The sequence below is a fragment of the Plectropomus leopardus genome, chromosome 11 (assembly GCF_008729295.1).
Source record: "Plectropomus leopardus isolate mb chromosome 11, YSFRI_Pleo_2.0, whole genome shotgun sequence".
NCBI classification, from domain to species: Eukaryota; Metazoa; Chordata; class Actinopteri; order Perciformes; family Serranidae; genus Plectropomus; species Plectropomus leopardus.
This window is the reverse complement of record NC_056473.1, coordinates 19,682,227-19,706,955: the sequence shown is the minus strand read 5'-3', so window position 1 is coordinate 19,706,955 and position 24,729 is coordinate 19,682,227. Positions and strand designations below refer to the sequence as shown.

The following is a 24,729-nucleotide window of genomic DNA, read 5'->3' as shown; positions in this document are numbered from 1 at the left end:
AAGATGGCACTGTGTTATTTTTTTCCTCTTGTGTTTTTTTGCTGCGAAGTCCCAAGGCGGCCCTGCCACGATACAAGAATAATACAAAGCATCTGAAGTGAATCTGATGTGCAGCCCTAAGATCAGGAGTTCTTGCATGTTATTTTTTCACTTGAATTCCCCTGATTCACCAGGAAATATATGTTAAGATTTTTTTTAACTTCAACATGAAGTTTCTCCTCCACCATTGTGATAGCTACAAGACCACAGAAGATAAGAGATAGATACAGATAGATAGATAAAAGACAGGATGAGTCTGAAAAAATATACTACTTTTCACTGTTACTGAAAGCAGCATTTTGCTGCTTTGTATGTTGCCTTACCCAGAAGACAATGGGCATGGCTGTTGCCAGTTTATATTGGGCTTTACATAGCCCTGCTTCAGTTTCGTCCTGAGGTGTATGTAGCCTTAACATTTAAGACAAGTTTAATGCTATATTGGAAAAGAATATGATCCTGTATCTGAAGGATTACTTGTAATAATGTGCTTCCAAAAGCACTCAACCTTGCATAGTGTCTTTCTTGTTGACTACAAAAACAGGAATAAAACATTCATAAATTAATTCACACAGTGCAAACCACAAGACTAGATGAAGCAAAAACACCTCAAAATGCCCTTCCACGTACTATGGAAACACAAGAAAATGTCAGCTCTCAAAATGTCTTGCCTTGTCTTGTCTTGCCTGAGGGCAGACAGGACACTAATTTAACAGTGAGAGCTACTGCACGGGCGAACACAATGGCTTAGATCGTATTAACTATACCCTAGCAAACACTATTATATGTGCTTTGCTTGCACACTCTACTATGCACGAAATACACATACACTCTCATGCCATGTGTACAGGGACATATCTCACACAGAGAGACACAAATACTGTTGAGTTAATCCCTGAATGTACACTGGTTACCTCTGTTACTGAGAGAGGAAAACATGTATTAATGTCAGTGATAGAGGTGGATGGGTTCATATCTATGAAAATGACATCACTTTTCTGATCAGTTTTCAGTTTTATGTTTTCAAAATAGAGCTGCAAGTAACAATTTTATTATTTTAGATGTATTAAGTATACTTACAATTCAATTTTAATAGTGTTTGCTAGGGTATAGTTAATACGATCTAAGCCATTGTGTTCGCCCGTGCAGTAGCTCTCACTGTTAAATTAGTGTCCTGTCTGCCCTCAGGCAAGACAAGACAAGGCAAGACATTTTGAGAGCTGATACAGGTTAAAACAATTAAGTTAGTAGCGAAAGCCGGACATACAGATTGCAGTGTAAAAGTGAACCATCACATCGCCTGACGATCAAGCCAAAAGAGGATGAAAGCAAAGGAAAACTTTGACGATAGTCAACAAGCTATGTTTAGCCGTGTGTGATCGCAGTGTGTGTATATGAGCAGCATTAGCATGTTACCATGCTTTTGCCGTGTAAGCTTGAGATTTTTCAGCAAGTTTCTTGTGGAGCAATATCACTAATGAGAGACCATGACTGTCCATTTGATAGTACGTAGATATACATAGAGATTATTCCTTTGATCAGATCTCTCCAAAACACTGACCACATATACCATAAATGCAGCCACTGTCCTCACATTCACCTTTCAGATGTGCTCCCTTTTGGGAAACACAATTCTGGTTCACAGGTCAAAAAGTGCTATGAGGTCATTACAGTGTCTGCATGATATCCTCCGGGGCCAGATTGTAAAGGCACTGGCCTTTTGTCTGAAATAGCCTCAAGGTGATGCCCACCTCAAGAGAAATGTGAAACCACCATTAGGGCGCCATTCAAGTGACATGGTAATAGTACCACCATTAACGCTTGAAGGGTGTTACCCACAACTGAGAGCAAGAAACAAGCTGCTGGCTGTTGAGGTGTGAGGGAGCCGGACTGACAAAAAGAGAGGGGCTGAATATGCAGCACACACACAATAAAGCAACATGCGTTCATGAATATGTTCGTTTCTTTTCGCTGCATTCAAATGAATGCAGGTGGTCTGAATGCTTGTCAAATTTCTGACAATAAAAAGCAGTAAATTGAATAGAGAGACACGTCACAGAGGAACTGTCTAAAGAAAGAAACTGACAGAGATAAGTATCCAGTGAAAAGGAAAGCAGTACTGTATATGTCTGCATACTTTTCAGTCATGTGGACCGTCTGTGTCCCATTCACTGTCACTGAGTGACATTGTGAAGGTTGACAGCGTTGGTGCAGAGCTGGGAAAGGAGGCAAAATAGATAAAGTTTAATGAGAGGGAAGAGGAAAAACAGGCGGACTCCCCAGGCAGCCGAGTGGAGAGTGCTGAGCAATCACTCACGTACAAATACACATTGTTGTTTATATAAACAAATCGCAACTTTACCATTCAATTATAGCTTCCACCCGAGTAATGAGTGCTTTCAGATGCCAAACAGGGGGCAGGCAAACTCAAACGCTGTCAGATGAAAACCTGGCATCTCCATAAAGTCTGTGTTTAATGAACAACTACAAAGAGATTTATTTTTTGACTGGATGTCATACTCTGGATTTTTTAACCAATACGAGGTCATGGAAATAAGATAGTAAGTAAACTCACTCAATCACACAATTACAAATATTCACACCTGGAAACTGCCAAGGACAACCACAGTGTCATCTGATGGCTGCTGAGAAGCTCCAACGTAACAGGTGGGGTTTAGGGGGCACCTAAGTTGTAATAATGAGGGAGGGATGGTTGTCATGTTTCACTTTTTTGAGGAAAATACATGGTGGAGAGAAACGCAGCACACCACTGTTTTAATCCTTATTTACATGATGACTTTTGTAGCCATGTGTTACTGTGGTTACTAAATGACTTAGTATGATGATATAGTTACATGGATTGCTTAGGAGACTGTTTCCTTGACAGTTCCTATGATCAGCTAATAAAAATCGTATTGTGCTTTAGTTTCTGAATTCATGCCAAAATCATGTCTGATATCAAAGTCAACTATATTTTCAATTCTGAAATGCTGTTTCTCCCGGACCCCTGCTGTAAACATGCAAGTACACAAGAATAGAAAAAGTGTAAAAAGTAGGCGAGTACTATATAAAAAGTAATACAATTACAGTTAAACTTCAAGTACAGAGCAGCAACATCAAGTAAATTAAATTCAATGGGGGGTGAGCTATTTATTTCTGTTATGCAATGAATGATGGCAATGAGTGATTTTTTTGCAAATGGGATGAATAGTGCAAATAGAATAAAAAGTTCATATTTAATAAATAATGCAATAGAGCTTGTGGATGTGTGTGTAATGTAAAAAAGAAGCATTTACTCTGAAGTGTTTCCAGGTCACGTTCACACCACAAACAAACACCAGAGTTTGTTCGGAGAGGAAAGAGACTGAGGGGGGTCTGATCCCAAATCATTCTGACTATACCCACCAGATCAGAAAACTTTCTATTCAAGCCATCTCTGCTACCCCTCTCCTCCAGTGGACAGTGAGTTCAACCCCTGTCCTGTTTAACAAGCTAAGACAGCACCAACAGCAAATATCCAACACCAAGTCTTTAAATTCTTCACATAAACTCACACCGACACAGAAACAACTCGACTCTGTCATCAACCCCATTAACAGCCTTTAGGTAACATTACCCATGTGATGCCAACAGTTAGTCCTTTCACTGTGTGTGTCCAGCTGTGCGGACTAAAAGCATTCTCAAGTGCATAGCTCACACTCCCACCACAGCCACTACAACCCATACAGTAAGTGTTGTGGTGAAGTGATGCGTAGAGGATTTGATAAAGCTGGCATGTCAGCATGATGAGATGCCACCAAACATTCAAAATGATGGCTAAACAACATGTCTCTCTATTCACATTATTGGTATTAAGTGCTCTGTTGGGATCAGTATCAGTTAAAGGGCATTGGTATCATACTTCTTTAAGCAATACCCAGCCCTAATTGAGACCCACCATATTATACGCTGTTAGTCCGGTTGTTTTGTCTGCACCAAAGTTTGAATAGAAGATTTTATAACATCTAAACAAGTTGAAAAAAAGATAGTTATACACACATCCCATAGGTGCAAGGCTATCAAAAAACAACTTTCATGAAGGAAAAAAAGGTAACGCCTGCACACATACCAAATTTAATGTGCAAACCTGTAGGGTTTTTTTTGGAGCCACATTAAAAGCTTAGGTATGAAAGCACCCTAAAATACAGTAAAAACATGAGGCATGAAATAAGGGGGAATCTTGTCTCATTTCTGCAAACTAGAGTCCCCTGCATATTTCCATATCTATATCATAGACCTACTGCTGTTTTTTTCTATACCTCATGTCTCTCTCTCTCACTGTAGGACAGTAGCTTTTAATCACCACTCTATCCCTCCCTCTGCTTCCCTGGAGTCCTTGTTTCAAAGTGAATGTGTGCTCACACAAGTGCATGCATGCAAGGTGTTAACAGTGACCACTAGGCAGCATTAATTAATCTCAATCTCTCTCTCTCTCTCTCTCTCTCTCTCGTTCTCTCTCTCTCCCCTCTTTTCCATAACATGTATTTCTGTGAAGGTGATCATTTGAGGTGAGCTGGAAAAGGTGAGCAGTCCTTGATGAAAAGGATCCATACACTCACCATCACACCTTAATAGGACACAGGGGGAATCTGACTGTACAACAACAAGTAACTGCTTCACGTGGGATAGCATGAGAGGGAATTGCAGGCCACGCGCTGCATCATCATATCTGGGAAACAGTTTACTCAAGCTTAACTGAGCAAATGGGAGAATCCTTAAGCATAGTGATGAGGGTCAAGAGATGTGAAACTTGTCATGCACACAGGGACAGAAGTGCTGAATGAGCTGGTTCCAACGCTGCAGGAGTCATTCGTCCAAGGCCACAGAGATCGAGGAGTGAGGAAAAAAAATTCATGCTGGAATTATAGTATTTTCTGGGAATAGTCATTTAACATGGTAAAGCATATTCTAACAACCGTGTTGTTTTTGGAAGCTCATATTATATCATCACATTACTGGGTGTGAAAAGACTTGCTATAGATCTGAGCTGAGTTAACTGGTATTCCCAACTTATTCATCAGTCATGTCAGAGGCTTAATGTAGTGTTATTGCGTATTTAATCTTTGGCATAATGTTCCTTCTGAGCTAAATGGGTGCTCACAGGAAGTGCAAGCCCAGATGTACACCCTGAGGACACTTTATGTGAAATGGGGCATATTACTGAGGAAGAAGATCTTGCCTATTCATACAGTAAATCACCTAGACTGCTGCATTTTTAAATACACTACTGCATTACTTGAAGACTTCAAAACTAAAGTACATTCAGAGCTTATTGCTTTTGTTTATGGATGTATGTGTGATATGTGGCAATATATGAGTAGGTTCTCCTCTGCATGTGTTTCAGTGTAAAAGCTATTTGGACACTAGTGAGTGTCAGTTAATCCACAGAAAACAACAAGGAGGTCTTAAAGGAGACTTGTGGATATATAGCAAACACTGCAGTATGGGAAAAATACATTAGATGACACCTGTCACTAGTCTCTGGTGAAAGGAGTGGTTTATCTCTCCAGGGAAAAACACATGCACCATCTTCATGACTTAAAGCCATTTTCACCTCCTCTTATACTCTTTTCCCAAGTGTATACTGACTCTATAGTTTATCCTTTGGGGAATCAACAAAAACAAGGAATGTACACAGCAAACTAAGGCAGAACAATAATGGGTACAAAAAATGACGGAAGGATTAAGAGGGTGAAAAAGGAGAAAAGGATAAGTTACCTGCAAAAGACAAACTGTACACTTGAATCATTATCAAGCCTCAATGGATACCACTGTTACTGTCACAGTCTGAGCACCTAATCTGAGGTGTCAATCACAGCAGCAGGTGTTCCTCAAAATCCAGCCTGTATGTGTAAACAATGTTATGCTTTACTTTTGATTCAAAAAATAAAAACATGAAAGCTGATATGAGTGGTTACTAATTGCACTGCTAAGAGATCTGTACAGACAGTCATGTCATGTTCAGGATGAATTGCAATAATTTGTCTGAAATGTTGGCTTATAACCAAATTCCTGCAAAACATTCTATCATTCCCTCAGCTGCAGCTCTTCTTTGTGCAATTGTTAGCATGCTAACACACTAAGTAGAATTAACGACATGCTAACTCAAATTAACATGGTAAACATTACATGTTCTAAACATCAACATATTATGCAGTCGCCATGCAAGTGAGATGCTGTGAACACTTGTTATTGTATAACCATGTTTTCACTGCCTTGCTCTCAAACCTGCGGCAAACTGCAAAATACGTACTTGAAGTTTCACCCACATCTTCTAATACCAACCAACTAAACTGCTGTTTTCAGCTAATTAAAATGCTTGCTTGTGCTTTAGCTGTAGATGTGCAATTCTCAACAGAGATTAAAAGGAAGTGAGAGGGCTTAATCCATAGCTACTTCCATCATCAGCTCCAGAAAAATCTGTGTTAAATCCTTTTTTTACTATTTTATTTGACAAGGGCAATCCTTATTACTAAGCCCTGAATGCTTTTTCTACGTACAGCCTCACAGAGCTGCTAGAATGACTGTAGATTTTTAGTCTTGTTCAGGAAACAATGCTGAACATTTCTAACTTCCAGCTTTTACATTGTGAGGATTTGCTGCTGCTATTTGGGGATTTATGGTAAACTGAATATCTGGGTTTTGGACTGTTGGTTGAAGCTCTTCAACCAACTTAAGAAAATTGTGACTGGAATATGTCAAGATTTTCTGACATTTATAGAACAAAAATTACAAATGATTACTTCGATACATATTTGGCAATTTTGCATTTGTGTTTCAAATAATTTTGAGTTAAAGATATGGAAAACAAAACCACTTTCAACCTTTGGGAGAGCTGCTAATTCCATTTGACGTCACTGCAAAATCCTAATTTTAGGACCATCAACATATTCCCCTGATGTGCATGTTAACTTGTGTCTGTCTGACTTCTATAATTCCTGAATATCTACTAAAAACAAATGACAGGGGCTGTGTTCTGATGTGAAAATGTAAATATATTTTGCTTTGTCTCTACAGGCTCTTTTCAGGGATGAGTGACCAACAAAGCATGCCACCAGACACACACACACACACACACACACACACACACACACACACACACACAGAGTATGCATGATTTTTGCACTGATGACAGACAAGAGACATAATGAGGAAATAATGATCATAATTAGTATGAGGTTTTGTGCCATTAGGGGTGTAATTGATCTTACAGTCCTCTACCTGGGAGGCTAATCAGGGTACATACTAACCTTTGCACAGACTGCCATAATTGTAACAATAATAACATTTAAAATGCAACCTCAGCCTTTTGTCCCCCACCCCCCTTTCATCCTCACCACCTCTTTTCATTCAAGGTGACCTCAAATTTAACATGGGTAGAGTGTAAACCTCAGGAATTGTTCAAATGCGCCATGTAATAATACTATCAAGAACATTTCTGGTAGGGAATATATGGATTCTTTTGACTGATTATAGAAGGCAGGTTATACTACAGTATCATCATCACCTTTTCTGTTTTTTTTGTACTTAGTTTTCTGTCATTGATGCCGTTTAAACACCAGGCCTGAAAGGAGGGACTCTTTGCAACTTTCTTTTTCAAGGTTAATCAGAGTGTCACTGTTCATCACTAGTAATTCACAATATTCTTGTCGATGAAACAGATAATTGTTAGGTAGATGTTTATGACTCAGCCTTTTGGTTTATCCATCACTGATTAGTTGTTTTTTTCATTTTTTAATTTGGCCTCTAATGATTATAAATGACCTTATTAGCATATTTTATGTGAGAATATAAATTACTTGCACTCGCTTGACATTAAGGTTAATGAGAATACTTTCCATGTGCACTACTTAAGTTCTGTGACATTGTGCCACTGCATGCCAGTGTGAGTATGGTGAAGTATGTTCTTGTTGCAAAATTTTGCTTGATCTGAGAGAGTGCTGTACCTCATGCCTTTGGTAGATCGGTTTTGAAAGTTTTGCAGCAGCTGCGGGACGCCCAGCATGGCCTCAAACATCACAGCCAGGGAGCCTAGCGTCTCCACAAACACGGCGGAGTCCAGCAGCAGCAGGGTGATGACCGCACACAGCACGGTGAAGCCAAAACAGAAGAGCAGGTAGTCCTCAAACGCACTCCACTTCCAGAAGTAACGAAAATCCAAGTCTGGAGAGAAGAGAGAACAAAGCAGACACAGAGAAACAAGTAAACTTAAACTCAATACTTGTCATCAGTATTAGTTAGCAGCTGGTAATAACTGAATAGATGTGACAGGTAGAGCAGAGAGGAAACAGGAAGGAAAGTGAAGATTGGGGAAAGTGTGGGAGGATTAAGAAAAAAAGAAAGTGGACAGAAGAGCCTGGAGACACGATCCAATTCAGATACAGACTTAGAGCGAGGCATTGTGTGAGTGTGTTTGTGTGTGTTCACGCGTGTTAGTGTAAGTAATGCTGAAAGGTGAAAAGGTGCTACCAGTACATGCAGATGGAAACAAAAGACCAAGAATGACAGGACGAGATTGAATGCAGCGGGGGCGAAATAGCGGGAGAAAGACGGCAGGAGAAACGGGCAGGAATAAGAGCATTCCATTAAAGGATGCATAGAAATTATGCCAAGACAGCACTCCTAAATCAATACTATGCACATGCATAAGTAAGTGGAACAAAGATAAATGAGATACTCGAAAGCGTTTACATTTCTATTTCTTTGGAATAACCTGGCCTTTGATGAGGCCAGACTTTACATTTAGAAAGTTTATTACCTTTGGTTTAAAGCTGTCTTCCCACTGACACAACTCTATTTGTTATGTGCGGCTTTTACAATTCACTGACAAATACAATGTTGTCCTCTAAAACAGCCACTCAACCTGAGTGGAAAAGGAGCATGATTTTAGAAAATGAATTGAAGAAATTTAAATAGTCCCAGCTTGTTTCTCAACCTAAAACAATGTCTTTCCTATAAGCTTCAGAGGGACTGAGTTGGAGACTGGTTCGGGAGCTGCCAAGAAAAACTCATGAGGAGAAACATTAGGCCCACTACATCTACATTCTCGTCACCATCAGCCATCTCCTCAATGGACCATAATGTGAGATGATCGACAATCTCTCATTGCATATGTATGACCATAGAGCTGTAAAAAAAACCCAGCTGACATCAGCGAAGGGGGATTGATGGCTAAATAAGAGCACATTAGTTAGCATGGGGACTCAAGTGTAACGCTGCATACTGCGCAGCACCTGACTTCAGCATGTGCAGCTGTTACACCTCACACTGACTGAACAGGCTGCACCTATCTGTGAAAAATGTGCGTATATTTCAATGTGAGAGAGCATGTCCTTGAATTTCTACATAGGTGAGGGAAAAACGTTGATTGCAAAGACTGATGAGAAAATCTTATCGAATGTGGTTGTTTTAGGGCTGCGAAACATTGATTTCATTGGTGATTAAAACTATTGAATATTTTTCTTTTGATTAACAGTTTGATCAATGTTAGAAAACGGGGCAACCCTGTTACAGTGAAAAGGTAAAACCAGGGAATGCTTGGCACTTTTCATGACAAATTACTTAAATGATTGATCAAATTTGTTGTCTAATAATCTTTCGTTGATCATCAATTCAAGAAAATAATGTTCTAGCACCAGTTTGGTTTAGGGTTGCAATGGTATGAGATTTAGCAGTACAGTTAAGGACTCAAAAAATATCATCATCTCATGGTATTTATTATATTTGTTGTAATTATCATCATCTGGTACAAGGACACTTAAAGACCTGAAAACAAAAGGGATTTTTTTTCTTTTTTTTTAAACTATAGCTTTATTATTACTAAAACCTAAAACCATTTTTCAAAATGTAAGTGTGTGTAAGAAGCCTGACAGTCAGTGGAGAAGGAAAGGAGATACATGCATGAGGGTGAGATCCTCCCTATATAGCATTTTTTGCAATACCATAGAAAAGCAAATGTATACGGTTTAATAACCGCCGGTTTCATTCTACAATTAACGGTTTCACTGTTAACAGCTACAACTCTAGTTTGCTCAGGACTTGCATTAGTCTTAGGAAGTGTACTGTACATCAGTGATCATACTATTTAATTGAATATAATTAACATGACTCAATTAGGAATGCACTATAATATCGGCACATCATCTATATCGGCAGATATTGGCTTTAAAATCATGACTATCATGCTGATTTCTGCTGATATAACAAACCATTTTTTTTAATTGACAAAGTGAACATGTACAAAACATCAACCCTTAGTTGAAGTATTTTTCTTATTTTCAACAATTAATAAATATTACATACATTGAAAAGCATTGTGTTTTATGTCTCCATCTGCTGGTGGGCCATAACGATCAGAGTATGAATAATATATTGTTAATTCGGTGTCTTCAATGCATTATAACACATTATGATCACTGTGACCTTCACATTTGACCACCGAAATCTAATCAGGTCATCCTTGAGTGAAAGTGATCGTTTGTGTCAAATTTGAAAGAAAAAAAAAAACCCTGAAGGTTTTCTTTAGATATTGCGTTCACAAGAATAAAACAGACAAGGTCAAGGGTTAGGGGTTGACCTTTCGCTTATGACTACCAAAATCTAATCAGCTCATCATTGAATCCAAGTGATTGTTTGTATTAAAATTTAACAAGTTCCCTTGAGGCGTTGAAATATAGCATTCAAAAGAATGACAGACATGCGTCCGCAACCCACAAACAAGGCCCTGGCCTTGGCTATTGCTATTATCTGTTATAGTTATCACACAGTTATAGTAAAATTACAAGAAGTCCTGATTTGCCATCAGGTAGGTTGTAAAAATCTACTTTTGTGGCGACTCAAACTGCAATGGTCTGCCAATGAATGACACAGGGAAACTATATATACTGGCACCCAGTATATATTCCTGCCTACTTATTCATTCTAGAGGAGCATTTCCAATTTGAAGTGGTTCTTTGCCTGAACAGGGCTTTATCCATTATATCATCTCTCATGCTGTACATAGATGGTCACACAAAGTATTCAGTATGCAGGCACTCAAGCAGGTATACACACATACACAACCAGCACCAGGCTGGGACATTTCCCATTCCACTCCAGTGAGCTGCATCTTGATTCTGCATCCTGGGACAGACAAAGTGAGACATCTTGCAGCAAGTGCAGTGTGGCGTCTTTGTGGCAAACAGCGAATGTGATTAATGGCTTTATTACCGAGAGCCACAAAAGACTCCAACAGCTAACAACACACTCGAGGTGGGAGAGCGCTACCACACAACATATGCAGATTTCTCAGCTCTCTTACATATATACTACTTGACATATATCGACTCACAGGGCATGACATATGACTGTCCACGCAAACCAAGACACTGACAGAAACCAAAGAGCTGGAGAAAGAGATTCTGGCACATTTCAGCTCTTATTCACAAGTCTCTCTGCACTCTTGGCACCCCTAAACTTCAACACCACATCAAACCTGAGTTATTACAGACACTAGCAGCTGGTAGAGGGAGACTGGAGAGGCAGAGGCTGCCCTTTATCTGCAACATAAATGTCCTTTCATTTCCTTTTTGAACGAGGCCAAGGTGGTGAAGTATAAACATGCTGACAGCAGCAACAATGAGACAAGTGGTATATTGAAAACTACTGTCAACTTTTCACCGTAAAAAGCTTCCCGCTTAGCCACTCACATTTTTCTTTTTCTTTATTTTTAATTCATCTTCCCACTTCCTCTCTACTGCTAATCGGCCGCACACGCATACACAAAAAGGCTCTTCTCTTGTCCTCCTACCGAGCAATCTAATCTATTTACATACAGAGAGCAACATACCCACTTTCCCTCCTCTTATCCCCGCTCCCTCTCTCTCTCTGTCCCATTTCATCTCCCACTTACACAGCCTTGTATGTTTACCTGCATAATCAAATTGCCTGGAAGAGTATAATGAAAAAAGAGAGCTATGCATCATTTATAGAGTCATCTGTTTTATTTGGGCTCCTATATCATGCATCATCGCCAGTGTCTCTCCCAGACCAGCTTCCTTCCTTCCTCTCACTGTTTTAATTACCTCTTTCCCCCACCTCGCTGAATAAAAAAGTTTTCACTTCACACACACAAACACACACACCTCCACTGTGGCTGCTGTCCCGTCACCCGAGGACAGGACAGGTGGCCTGCCCTTTTCCAAACAGCATCCTCCTGTCTGGTGTGTGTTGAGACCAGGGCTGCACTACAAAGACCCCAGAGACTCTGGAGTGTCAGGAGGAGGCGAGGCGCTCTTTCTTCACAAGGACTCTTTGTTTACACAAAGCCCATTCAAGATCAAACAATTCAATTACTAAAATGGGCAAGGAAGCAGCTGCGAGGATGTCAGTACCTTTGTATGAAGTTACTCGGAGAGGATGTGAAGTTGCTCGCGCGGGATAAGTCAATCAATTTATGTACGTGTGTGTCTGTTCAGGTGTGTGTCTGCAGTTGTGACAGCCTCAGCAAGTCTATCTGGGGTGTAGCGTTATCAAGTCTTTGTTTCAGCACTGTTAGAGCTTAAGAGCACTCTCACATGAGCTGCACAGGGGAGGAAGAGGATGATTAGAGATTGAAGAAGGGATGGAGGGTAAGTGAGTCAGAAGAGGGAATGTAGTTTCGAGTCAGTCAAGTAAATGCGTGGAGGCTAAACTCGCAGTATTTCCCATCAGGCCCGAGCAGAGAAAGCGCAGTATGGAGCTGAGAATAGAGAGACAGAGACGAGGATAGATGCTGACAGCTAGAGAGCGCCGAGATATGCTGACTCAGCGCTGTCAGTCTGCGAGCAGAACGACTCAGCTCTGTGGAGTCAATGTATTTTAAGATGTGTGAAAGTTGTTGTTTGACATTTCTTGTACGCTGTCTGTTGGGTGCTCGGCTCACTGGTCTAATCTGCAGATAAGTGTGGATTCTTGTAGCGCATGCAGGATCTAATGGCATTTTCCGAATATTCTAATGGGGAAAAAAAACATTTTTTTTTTAGATTGTCCACAGATCAGGTTGAGAACACAAGGGACTAGTGTTGTTACAATACTGGAATTGTTAACTTCTTTAGCTTGAAAAACATTGATATTTTCAATACCCTGCAGAAAATCAATATTGAGGGCATATACACTAATTTTTAAAAAAAAAAAAAGTAGGACTGAACTAACTGTGAATGAGAATGATGTTGGCTGTTAAAGAAGAATATTCAGAGATTTGGGTATTTTTTCCATATAAAGTTTTACAGTTTGAAAAGGGCTCAGCTAGACTTTCAGTGTGACAGTGGCAATCATATAATATAGTAAACAAGCCAAGGGCGCTAATAACAGATCGCAAATGCGCAACAGCATTTTTTGCTGACAATTGATATCAAACAAAAGCCAGAGACTATACCATGCTAGTTGCTGTAAGCTGTAAATTCACCACTTCTAAGCAGAGGACAGAAGATAATGTTATTTCAGAGCCTTACAATGCAAAGTGTCATGTCCTGTATGCCGCTGCAACAGACGCAAAAGCCTCTACCAAAACAATCAAGAGTACTCAATCTACAGTAAAGTCTGGGGATCATAACATCCCCAGACTTTACACTGCACATAAGACTGACAAACAAAAAAAAAAACAAAAACAAAAAACTTGACTTGAAGCTATCTCAGTCAACTCTGAGTCTCTAACTGATGGTTCAGATCTCTGACTTTCACTTTTTGTTAGAAGCAGAGGGCAGAAGAACGACTGTAATAAAATTAACAGTAAGAAAATGAGAGTACTGGTGTATAGATACTGCAAAAATGGACTGAAACTGTATTGACATATATTAATACACTGATATATTTTTAGAATACTGGGTCTTGTCATTATGCTGGAATTTCTATCTTAAATACAAAAACTTGAAAAATTATTTTTATTGGATACCAATTGTAATACCACAGGGAAAACTTTACATCGGGGCATACGATTTAAACTTTCTATTTTAAATACGTGATCAATATATAAATAAATTACAAGTTTCCTACTCTTAGTTGGTAGGAGAGATCAGCAGAATGACCGTAGAAAACACTAATGAAAACACTATTCTTCTTACGATCAGGATTGTTACATTTTAAAAATGCAATTAAGTGCACTTAAAAAACAAAACAAAATCATTCTGCATAAGCCTAAATGCAACCAGAGCGTATTAGATCTTAGAGCTCACATTATCTATGAACTGAGCCTGCTGTCTGCCTTTGCTTTTTCAGCTCATCAACACAGCTCTGCAGACTATATTGACAGCACAGGCCAGCGCAACAGAAAAATCCTCGAATACCATCTTGACAAGCTTTAATATAAGCACCACAGGCGCTCTGCAATCATTTGGACAGACACAGAGTCACTGAACCATTCTGAACCATCGCTCGGTGACAGACTGAAAACCAAAGAAAGGGGGGGCTTGTTTCTGCAGCTGAAAACACAGATCACCAGCAGAACAGGTCTGAGTGAAGACAGGAAAGGGTCCACTGGTCTCTGTGTCTCCCTCTCTCTTTGTAAGCTCCCTGAATAATACAAAAGCTTCTGAAATAATGTCCACTCAATGTGGGAAAGTAGCACACACACGAACAAACTGCCTTCAGTGTTTACTAATCCCACACTGGGTCAAAAAGGATAAAAATATCGAAAAATTATCAAAACACAAAATTTTAGCAATTATTTATGAAATTCAGCCGGGCATAGCACAATCAACACACTAAACCAGTCAACACAAACTGAATTGAAACAATGATGACAAGGACCATCTCATTACAATTCCAGACAAGCCACTTCATTCTTTTGCATCAACCACATCATCCGTTTCATTTCACTCTCCCTCCCTCCTGCTAAATTGTTAAGATGCATCCCAGTGGAGAGGAATTTTTAGAAGGGATGCTGCACAATGTCAGACTGAGACAACGCCGGCACTGTGTGGAGAGCGGACGACTCAAGACCAACCAAGCATTACAGGGGATATTTGTGGCAACAAGGACTATGGTTTCTACCACTTCAGTTCACATCTGTCTGGCTGTAAACTTTCCAGTCGTGTCACTGACTGTGCTCAGTCACTGTACATCTTCAGTCACACAAAAAACAGAACAAAAAAAAAGACAATGTGGTTAAGGTCATTTTAACTGCACGCTTTGCTGTTCAGGGTGATCTTTTTTTGCGCATTTTGCTGAAAATTAAAATTTCTAATCTCATGTTGAAGAACCACACACTATGCACAAAAATGCCTCAATACACACATAATTATGCATGCATGCACACACTCATGGGAATCACAAAGTCCAGTGCAATTACTGTTACTGTAAGAGTCGCAATAGCTTCTGTGTGTATGTGTGCCACAGGGGAATGGTGCATATTGCAATAGGCTGCACACCACATTATGCATTTGAGTTTTTATTTGTTTCTGTTGCATTATCTTTTCAGCTTACATATTTAATCCAGTGTTGGATTTGTTGCTTCACTACCCAGTTTGCCGTAAGCACATCCTCTATCATTATCTAATGTGTGCTGTAAATTAACCAAAAAAGTGTAGTTGTAAAAGAGGGCCACCTTGTTTCTTTGCTTCTTGACTGCACTGCAGTGGTTGCTCTAAGATGTGTTTGGTCACATCCATCAAAACAAAAAAGATGAGGTGCATCCTCTAATGCATATCTATTCACAGGGATGACTGGCACATTCATTTGCATAGTATTATGTGTATTACTGAGGTTGTTCATGCAGAAACATCCAAGTAACACATTCACAAGTCCAGTCAATACAGTTCTGTGAGCACTTTAAAAGATGTGTCCTGCTGGTAACTACAAAGAATATGCTGTAGTGTGGTTGAAAATAACTGGATAGTTATGAGGTCATCTCCTTGTTAAGAGAGAGAGAAAGAGAGAGAAATATACCTCCTTCTACCATAATGACATTAAGGGAATTAAAGGTCTTATTGCCAAAACTGTATCAATGTATAGCTGCTATAGATTTTTACTCATATGATTAGGCTATATTTTTTGTCTTATTAGTTCCACTTATTTTATCTCGTTTACATTGGTTACTACATGTTTTGGCAGCCAATTTTAAGAAAAAAAAACAATGGCGAAAGGAGAAAGATGACAAAACTATGCTTTGAGAGAGAGAGAGAAAAAAGCTTTTTCATCATGGTCTGGTTGGCTTGCAGCAAATAATAATAATCTTTCGCCAAGAACACTTTTTCCTCTGAGTTTCTGCCACAGTAGCACTTCTGAAAGAGGGCAGCTTTGACCTTGCTAGTGAACCATGACTGTGTTTTTCCACAACTGATTGCATCCTCACTGAGTATATGTGTGTGTTCTTCCTAGCCCTTTGACCCAGACCGAGTTTAACTAATGAGCTCTATTGGCGTTAATGACCCACAACAATATTTCTGTGGACGCTCGACCTCTGCTATGTACTAATGGATTCTACGTCCATACATCTTTCATAAAAGAATAACTCTGAGCTCCCAAAAGGCTTAATAACTGAGTCAGAATATGCACTTACTTCACTGACAGGGCCTCAACAACCTTGCACACATGACAGGAGCCACATCTTTGTGATACTCCTGTTCTCTATGAACAGATAGAGACAGACAGAAAGGTCTATTCAAACATTTTTTTAAGCATGTGTGGTGAAGACATTCAGCTTCAACAACAGGAAGATTGATGGCCCGCTCCTGTGCTTGTTTGTGTGTATCCTGACAGAATACCATACATCTATCAGTAGACTGTTTCAGCTTTAGGTCCATTGGCAGTTCTGGCATGTGTCTAACCAACACATCCACCGCCACCATCCACTCTACCTATTAACATTCATTCTCGCTCTAGCGCCTCTGTATATTTCCGTCCCTGAAAGTCAATGGCAGGTGCCTGCAGCTCTGAGATAAACGAGGGAGTCAGTGAGCCACTCTTCCCCCTAGAAGACTTCCATCCAGTCAGGTTTGAGGCCCAATTTTTTGCCATGACCTTACCGCCTGTATGTATGCGTGTATGCGGTTGCTTAAGTGTCCTTCCACGGGCTTGTATAAGGCTGAGCAATAATACAAAATGATTGTTTACTGGATTTGAGAGGAATCACACCACGACTATATGATCATTTCACAATATTCTATTGTTATTCACTTAATTCCAGTTCAAAAATTGACTAAATGTAGGGCTGTAAATCTCTGGTCGATTGTTCAGTCGTTATAATCTTATCTGACCAAATTTTCATTAGTCAGATAATCGCTGGAGTTAAGGCCATGTGTCCACCAAAGTGTTTCTTTTCCTAGCCAAAAATGTCAGCTGTTATTGTTGTACAGCACTTGCATTTGTCCTCTGTGTTGGTCAGTGTGGTATTTGCACTGCCCCTTCTCCACTAAGATTGGATGGCTGGTGACAATTATCAATGCAGCGTTTTACCTGTCAGGAGACAGATAAATAATCACAAAAGACATTCAGCATCATATTCACCATCATGAATTTATTTTACTAAGGCTGTGTGTACACCAAAAGGTTTTTATTTTTGTAGCTGAAAACACCAGGCACTCATAAGGAAACGCCCATCTGGGGGCGTTAAAGAGTACTTTGAGGCTCAGCAATTTTTTAGCTGAAATGCTTTGATTGCTTTGTCAAAAGATGAACATCTTTCAACTCTTGGCACTCTAAATAGAAAAAAAAATGTCCAACTGGCAGTGCTCAGTGCAGAATTCACGCCCAGCAACTCCTCGTGCTACTGGTGTTTGTAGCGCAGCGTGGAAATGCGGCACTCCCATTGCAAATTATTTTAAAAATACGCTTACTTTAGAAAAACGCACTTGGGTCTCCAAAAAGGCACTGCAGTTCAAATCTTCATTGCAAAGCTTCTGAAAGGGAGACAATCACACCTGAGCGACAGGATGGCTAACGTTAGCTTCTAGAGTTGCCTTCTATAGTTTGCAATATGTCATATTTTTCAATCAGCTGCATGGACTCCCATGCAGATCAGGTGAAAAAGCGTTACAGCACGCATTTCATTTGTCAGATAATTTTACATTGGAGTTCACATTAGTTTTTTACTCAGGGCATTCCACATGCCTGAACACAGCGTTTTACTTGCCCTGGGCACGTGTTAATATCGAGCCCTGTGACAGGGAAAAAAATCCTTTGGTCGATACACACTGCTACGAGGTAGAGTGCACTCAGTGCACTGAGGCTATTTAGTTAATTTAGAGATAACATGCAGATTTCTTTTCCCCGTCGCCCACTCAGTTGGTTGAAGAGTAAGTAGAATTTCAGTTGACCAAGATTTTCTTTGGTTGATTACGTCCCTCACTAAATGAGATGTTGTGGCTCGTATTTGTGTGTGGAGAAGTTTGTCGTAATAAATAACAACAGAACAAAGTGCAGTGCAGGGGACAATAGTTATTACAACAGTTGCCATATTATTTTACCCTGTATGCAAAAAATAGCTATAAATAGAATACATTATTTATCCCTGTGGAAAACTGCATCATTACAACATAAAAACAACATAAGGGCCCATAAAGTGATAAATATTTAATAAAACCATAAATAACTACAATCTTTACTGGAAACTACTTAAAAGTTAAGACCGTATTTAATATATATATATATAAAGATGGTGCCTTTCAATATGCTATACCTGGTTAGTACAAGTGTAGTGGATACTGTATAATGAAATTATTGATATGACGAGGTGCTTAACTGGAATATGGCATACTGATGCTGGGAAAATGTTATTAACATGAATAACATGGTAATGATTTCAGCTAATGTAAATGTCACCACGATTGATTTTTTTAGTCTCGCTTCATTTTTGTCTCCCACATTATTCTAAAGGTCATCATACATCTCCTTGGACCCGAGTCGCCTAAACCCAAAGTGCATAAGTCATTTTTTCAAAAAAAGGGAAATCCAATCTGAAAGTGACCCGAGGAGAGTTAGAACCAGTCCAAAACAGATCAGAGGAGAATTAGACCTAAACCAACTGATGAGCAGCTGCTGTCCCAAAATGTACATTTTTTCTCTGCACTTCAATTTTCACACTCACTATATCTTGCTACATTTTTGTTGTAAACTATGAAAATTCACCTCAAGATGGAGTCTGCTTGGATCCACTTACATGTTAGACATATTAAACCTGATTAAACAGAATATAAAGCAGAAACCTGCACCGTGGTCGATTCTCTGTTACAGAGAGGACACAGAGCACTTCACTTGTTCTCTTTTCATTCTGCCAATCACAGCCCCTCCTCCCTTTCTTCTCCCTGTTCTCCTCTTTTCCTGCATCTTTGCAGTACTGTACATTCCATTAGGCCGAAAACACAGAGATAAAAAAGGCCTTCATTGGCATTGTCCTTCAGTTATCTCAATAGCGTCTGCATAAGCCTCTATATCTTGTTGCGCATGCCAGCTAAATCCCTAAATGTCTCAAACTTTTCAAGATCACACAAGACTGTTTGTGTCTGCAGGTGGTTTGGCCTTAAGATACCTCAGTGTTTTCTTTTTGAAGCTCGTTGCTTGATTTGCTGTCTACAGCAAAATCAAAGTATGCAGTTGTTTCAAAGAAAAGAGCTGTTCCTCTTTCATTTCATGTGTCTTCAGAGGTTATAATGGTGTGATGGAGGAGCTTGTTCTTATTATGGTTATTAGTTGATGAGCTGTTTTCTATTAATGCCAAACACTGAGGCTATTTTCATCTTTGCCAGCAATGACATGGCAGATGCTTCATTATAACACTATCTTATAATACTACCCAGTTCACCAGTTTTGAATCTTAAACAATTCTTTATCCATTATTTTGTTCTCAGAAACTTTAAAGACACCAACGGACTGCTTGGACTCATTTTCACCAGCAGTAGAGTAAGGGCTGAAAGTCAGGAGATCCAAATTAGGCAAAACGTCCCACTTTTATTAGAGCTTTCAAACCAGTGTTGGCAGCTCGTGCTGTCAGATTTGGGCTGTGTGTGTTTCTTTTATAGTAGAACATCAGAGCACCACACTGACGCTGAGCTGACAGTCAGAAGGAGAGTCCATCTTTTTAGGCTGTGCTTATAATTGTAACAACATACAATGAAACTTCCTCAGTATGTGAGCAGTGACACATTTGTTATTGTTCTGGCTTTACTCAAGCATGTTGGATTAGAAATGAAACAAAAACCAAGAGATGAAAGTGCTAGCTTTCAGCTTTAAGGTTGTCTGATTTCATATCTATATTGGCCTGACAATGTTGTACTCATCAGGGTTTTTTATACAATCCTGCAATCCTACGACAATGAGATTCTTGACCATGTTAAAACTACTTTTTCATACAAAATTAATTTGCATGTAATAAATCAAATCTTTGCCACTCTTGCTTTTTCTTATTATGCAAATATCCGTGTGATACTGCTCATTTGTGGCAATATGGTTTCCATCCATGTAGGAAGCATGATAAGAGAATTTAATCACTGGACACCATACAACATTTTTTGAAATTATTTGTTTAAACTTGATGAATGCCACCTGTTTATGAGGTGTGTGCTTTCACTAGATTTGATCATTTACATGATCAGCACCCCAACAATTCTACAGTTGTATATTAGGCCACCTGTTCCATTTGTGTGCAAGCTGAGGCTCAATCACTAAAAGGGTTATTCAAAAAAATTCACACTGCCAAGTTGCTGAAAATTATCAAATTACAAATTCAGTGTCACTAGTTGTGACAGGGAAACCAAAACAGTTGCCAGTATGCCTGTAAATTCCAAATAATTTCTGATTAAGGCACTCTAATTCTTTGGTCAAACAACAGATTTTCCCCCAGTGGAGAGAGGCAGATTATTTGTACATGAAAGGTCTAGACCGCTCATGAATTTCATTTCTACTATGAGTGAATTCTGAGTATAAAAAAAAAGGTAAATGCAAAAAGTTTTCTTTCAGGCCACTTTGATAATAGCAGACATAAAAGGGTTGTGAGAGGCCTGAGAGTTGATGTAGTAGTGTCTTATGGATGATAACTGGACAGAGTGGTGAAGCCAAAGTGCTGAGATGCAGTGACCTTGGAGCTGAGGATGGAGGAGTGGATAGGATGGAAGTGTGGAGGTGAAGAGGAGATAGACGGAGACAGAAGAGAAGATCAAATTAAGCACACATGGGCTCTCTTGGTCTCTTTCAAACACTGTCTCACTGACGCAGACAGATACTGACACATGTTAGTGAAGTGGGTGTAATTACAGTACAGTACCTCAAGAAGCACGTATAGACTAAAGACTCTTTCTCTTTCTTGCCCTGCTTACTTCCTGTTTATACATAAACACTGAGTTAAACCCAGCTGTGTGTGAGGGTGATCAGGTCAGATTGTCAGATGCTGACCAGATGGAAAAACTGGAAGGTCTAGATAAGGACACGACATTGCAGGTGACCAAGAGGGTCAAGACTATTTATTAGGGTCTAGAGGGGCCAACACGGTATCGACGAGAGGCTTTCTTCCCATGGAGATAAGCAGGTGTAAATAAAAGATAATGGGGCTGGCACAAAAAGTCAGGGGGGGCAGCAGGACTATTACTAGCTGCAGAATAACATGTGTCAAAAGCTTTCCAGATCAAACAACGCAACTTTCATAGCAGAGATGACGGTTTGTTATGCAGCATGTCTGCAGCTTTTACTAAAGGAGGAGTACACATTGACATGGATTTGCTCTGTGTTGATGCTCGGATCTGGTTATGTACATTGACAATTTCATTTAATTTTTTAACCCATGCTGACATCTGAATACAGCCCTACAGCCTTTACAGAAGCATTATAAGGCATTAACTTTCAAGGCCTCTGAAAAAAAGATTATGTAATTATTGGACACATCAGGGCGCATATTTCCTAATGTTACACAAAACTAGAATTAGCGTCTCTTGGTTGTATGCCTCCCCAAATCAGCCAAGCTGCATTTACAGTTTGCATTCATGTCTGTTCAGACTCATTTAGCCATGACAGCTGACAAAGCTTGAAATACTCTGCAAGTAATACTCCAAAACATGGATGCTCCACACGCATCTTCAACCTGGCAGCAGAGAAGATCAATCAACACAGTTTCAGATCAGTGCAATCGATTCAGTATCTGACCAAAAGTCTACCCCTGAATTACAGCACTGAATATAGACGAGAAAATAGTTTTAGGAGAACACGTCATAGTGAAGTTGACCTTTGACCACTTAGATATCATCACTCCATAATCCTATCCTATTAGACATTTGTGTAAAAATGCGTCACAATCATCTCCAGATATCGTTCTTACATTAAAGACACAGCCAAAAGTCACAATGACCTTGACCTTTGACCACTAAAATCTAATCAGTTCATAGATGAGTCAAAGTGGAGATTTGTGCATTCTTGAGTTGTTTATTAACAAAGTCTAAGTAAAGTCAATATGTTTTAGTGCTAAGTTAAGAGTTTTAAGCGTATTTTTTTATATTATTCATGACAGTATTGTGAAGCATTTTGCCCAGAATAATTGTGACATTAAATTTTCACATTGACCCATGCCAAATTACAAATGCACAGTATCATGAAGGAATCAAATATGTATCCTAAATTAATACTTACACTCATATAAAAGCTGTCATTGCTTACAGTGCGCTCAGAGATGTGAGGGGATTGTCAGAATCATTAGCTGACAGTGTGATCTTCTGTCAGGTATTTGTTTGATTTTGTGATGCAATTTTTTTACTAGATAATCAATTTTGTATAATTTACCCGACTGCCACTGACTTCACAGTAACTGCTCCATCTTATTAAGTGTTCTTGAGAAATGCATAGAAAAACAGAGACGATGATGCAACAACTGAAACTGCAGAGTGAATCCAAGATTCTCAGCAATTCATGTTTTTCTACAAGAAATCTGTATCTACTGTGGTCTGGTCTCTCTCAGGAGCACACACAGAAGTGGTATACACAGCCACAAACACATCTTTCTCTTCTTCCTCAGGGTATAATTACTTCATCACCCAATCTGAGCCAATAGTAATTAACACAGTAGTGCTTCATTAAAAGTCATTATTTAGACAGAATGTAAACTGACCTTCCTCACTACACAACTGGCTACTTTCCTTTGTTCCTTTCTGTGTGTAGTAACCCCCCTTAGATAATGTCTGAGAAAGTTTTTGGGGCTCTTTATACCTGTAGCTCATGTCCAAAGTCCAGCCTGGGGACCAAATGTGGCCCTCAGATGGATTTTAACTGGCCATCAGCGTGTCTTTGCAAATATAATCTGTGCCTAACACAATACTGGTTAGACATTCACCAAGTAGGAACTACGTAGGTGAAACTAATATGTTTTCACAAAGAGACGGTTAAACAAGCAAACTAACGGTTACCTAACACCAGATATTTACAAAGATGGCCACAGCGAAGAGCACGAAGTCTACAGCGAGGGCATCTGCTTTCAGGAGCAGTGAAAAATGGAACACTTTTTCACTTAAAGATTAAACAGTTGCGTATGTATCATTTATATGTGATTTTTTAATATCCCACCTGATGACAGAAGCACCTGCCCCCCAGGTATTTTCACATTATCTAATCTGGACCCAATTTAAAAAGTTTGGACACCCCTGCTAGCTTTTAATGCAACTATACGTCTAGGTAAGGAGCAGTACTAAGCAGGTGCTAACAGGGCTAAAAAGTTAACAATCTTTGACAAACAGCAGAGAATAAGCAGAACAGATGAATAATTTGTAAAAAAAAAAAAATAATAATAATAATAATAATAATAATAATAATTAAATAAATAAACATCAAAAGCATGCATTTAAAGCACTGTTGGTATCAATCAATGTGAGAGATTGTCTTTGTCTTTTTGCATTGCAATGTTTTTTGTTTTCTTTTCAACCATCTCCACACAGTGGAGACAAGGGTATAAGAAGAAGCCATGACAAACATAACGGCTGCCAGAGGAAAATGCTCTGGATTTATGTATTTAATGTTAATCTGAAATTGTGCAACAAAGGCAAATTCTTAACAAGAGTATGTTAACTGCTGTAAGAGCAGCAGAGGGGACCAAGTCGGCCATGCTGGTGCTTTACCTACTTATTAAGCAAAAAAATGTTCATGCTAATCTGACACTCTTTAGCTTCTTTTAACCATAAAACTCTAATCGAAGCACAATTTTCTTCATTGTGCCTGCTACAATGCTGAGGGTGTTATTTTATTTGCTGTCACGGGCTGGGCAGTTGGTTAGAGGTGGCCAATACCGACAAAATCAACAAGCTCATCATGAAGGCTGGCTCTGTTCTTGAGTTGTACCTTGATGTGATTTCTTTTTATCTGTAGATCTTGATTCCATAGTGGAGGGGTCAGAGAGAAGGATGCTGCGTAGGCTGCGGAGAATCAATGACTCTCATTCTCTCAATGTGCTGCTCATGCACAACAGCACCTTCAACAACACACTGTTACTACCACATCGCAAAACAGAAGGTCACAGGAAATCCTTCCTTCCTGTGGCAATCAAACTCTACAATTTACCCCACGCAGAGAAACAAACAGCAGAGACAGGGTGGTGAAGTGGCTCCAACCTCCTATTCAGCCCTTTGTAGCTCTGCAATGCATCTTTACTGTTTAGTGTTTACTCTTGACATGTGTTTGTTTTGAATTTGCACCTTAACGTTAACCTGTTTACATTTCTGGCATTTGGTTTTTGTA

General features: G+C 39.4%; 1 protein-coding gene across 3 annotated transcripts in view; it reads right to left on the bottom strand.

Moving 5' to 3' along the window:
- si:dkey-246g23.2 (solute carrier family 66 member 2) overlaps positions 1-24,729 on the bottom strand; it is a 60,246-nt gene that overhangs the window by 15,808 nt on the left and 19,709 nt on the right. For all 3 annotated transcript variants that reach the window (XM_042496841.1, XM_042496840.1, XM_042496839.1), the window contains exon 4: positions 8,022-8,238. In XM_042496841.1, the coding sequence (XP_042352775.1) occupies positions 8,022-8,238 (217 nt within the window). The remainder of the gene's footprint in view (positions 1-8,021; positions 8,239-24,729) is intronic.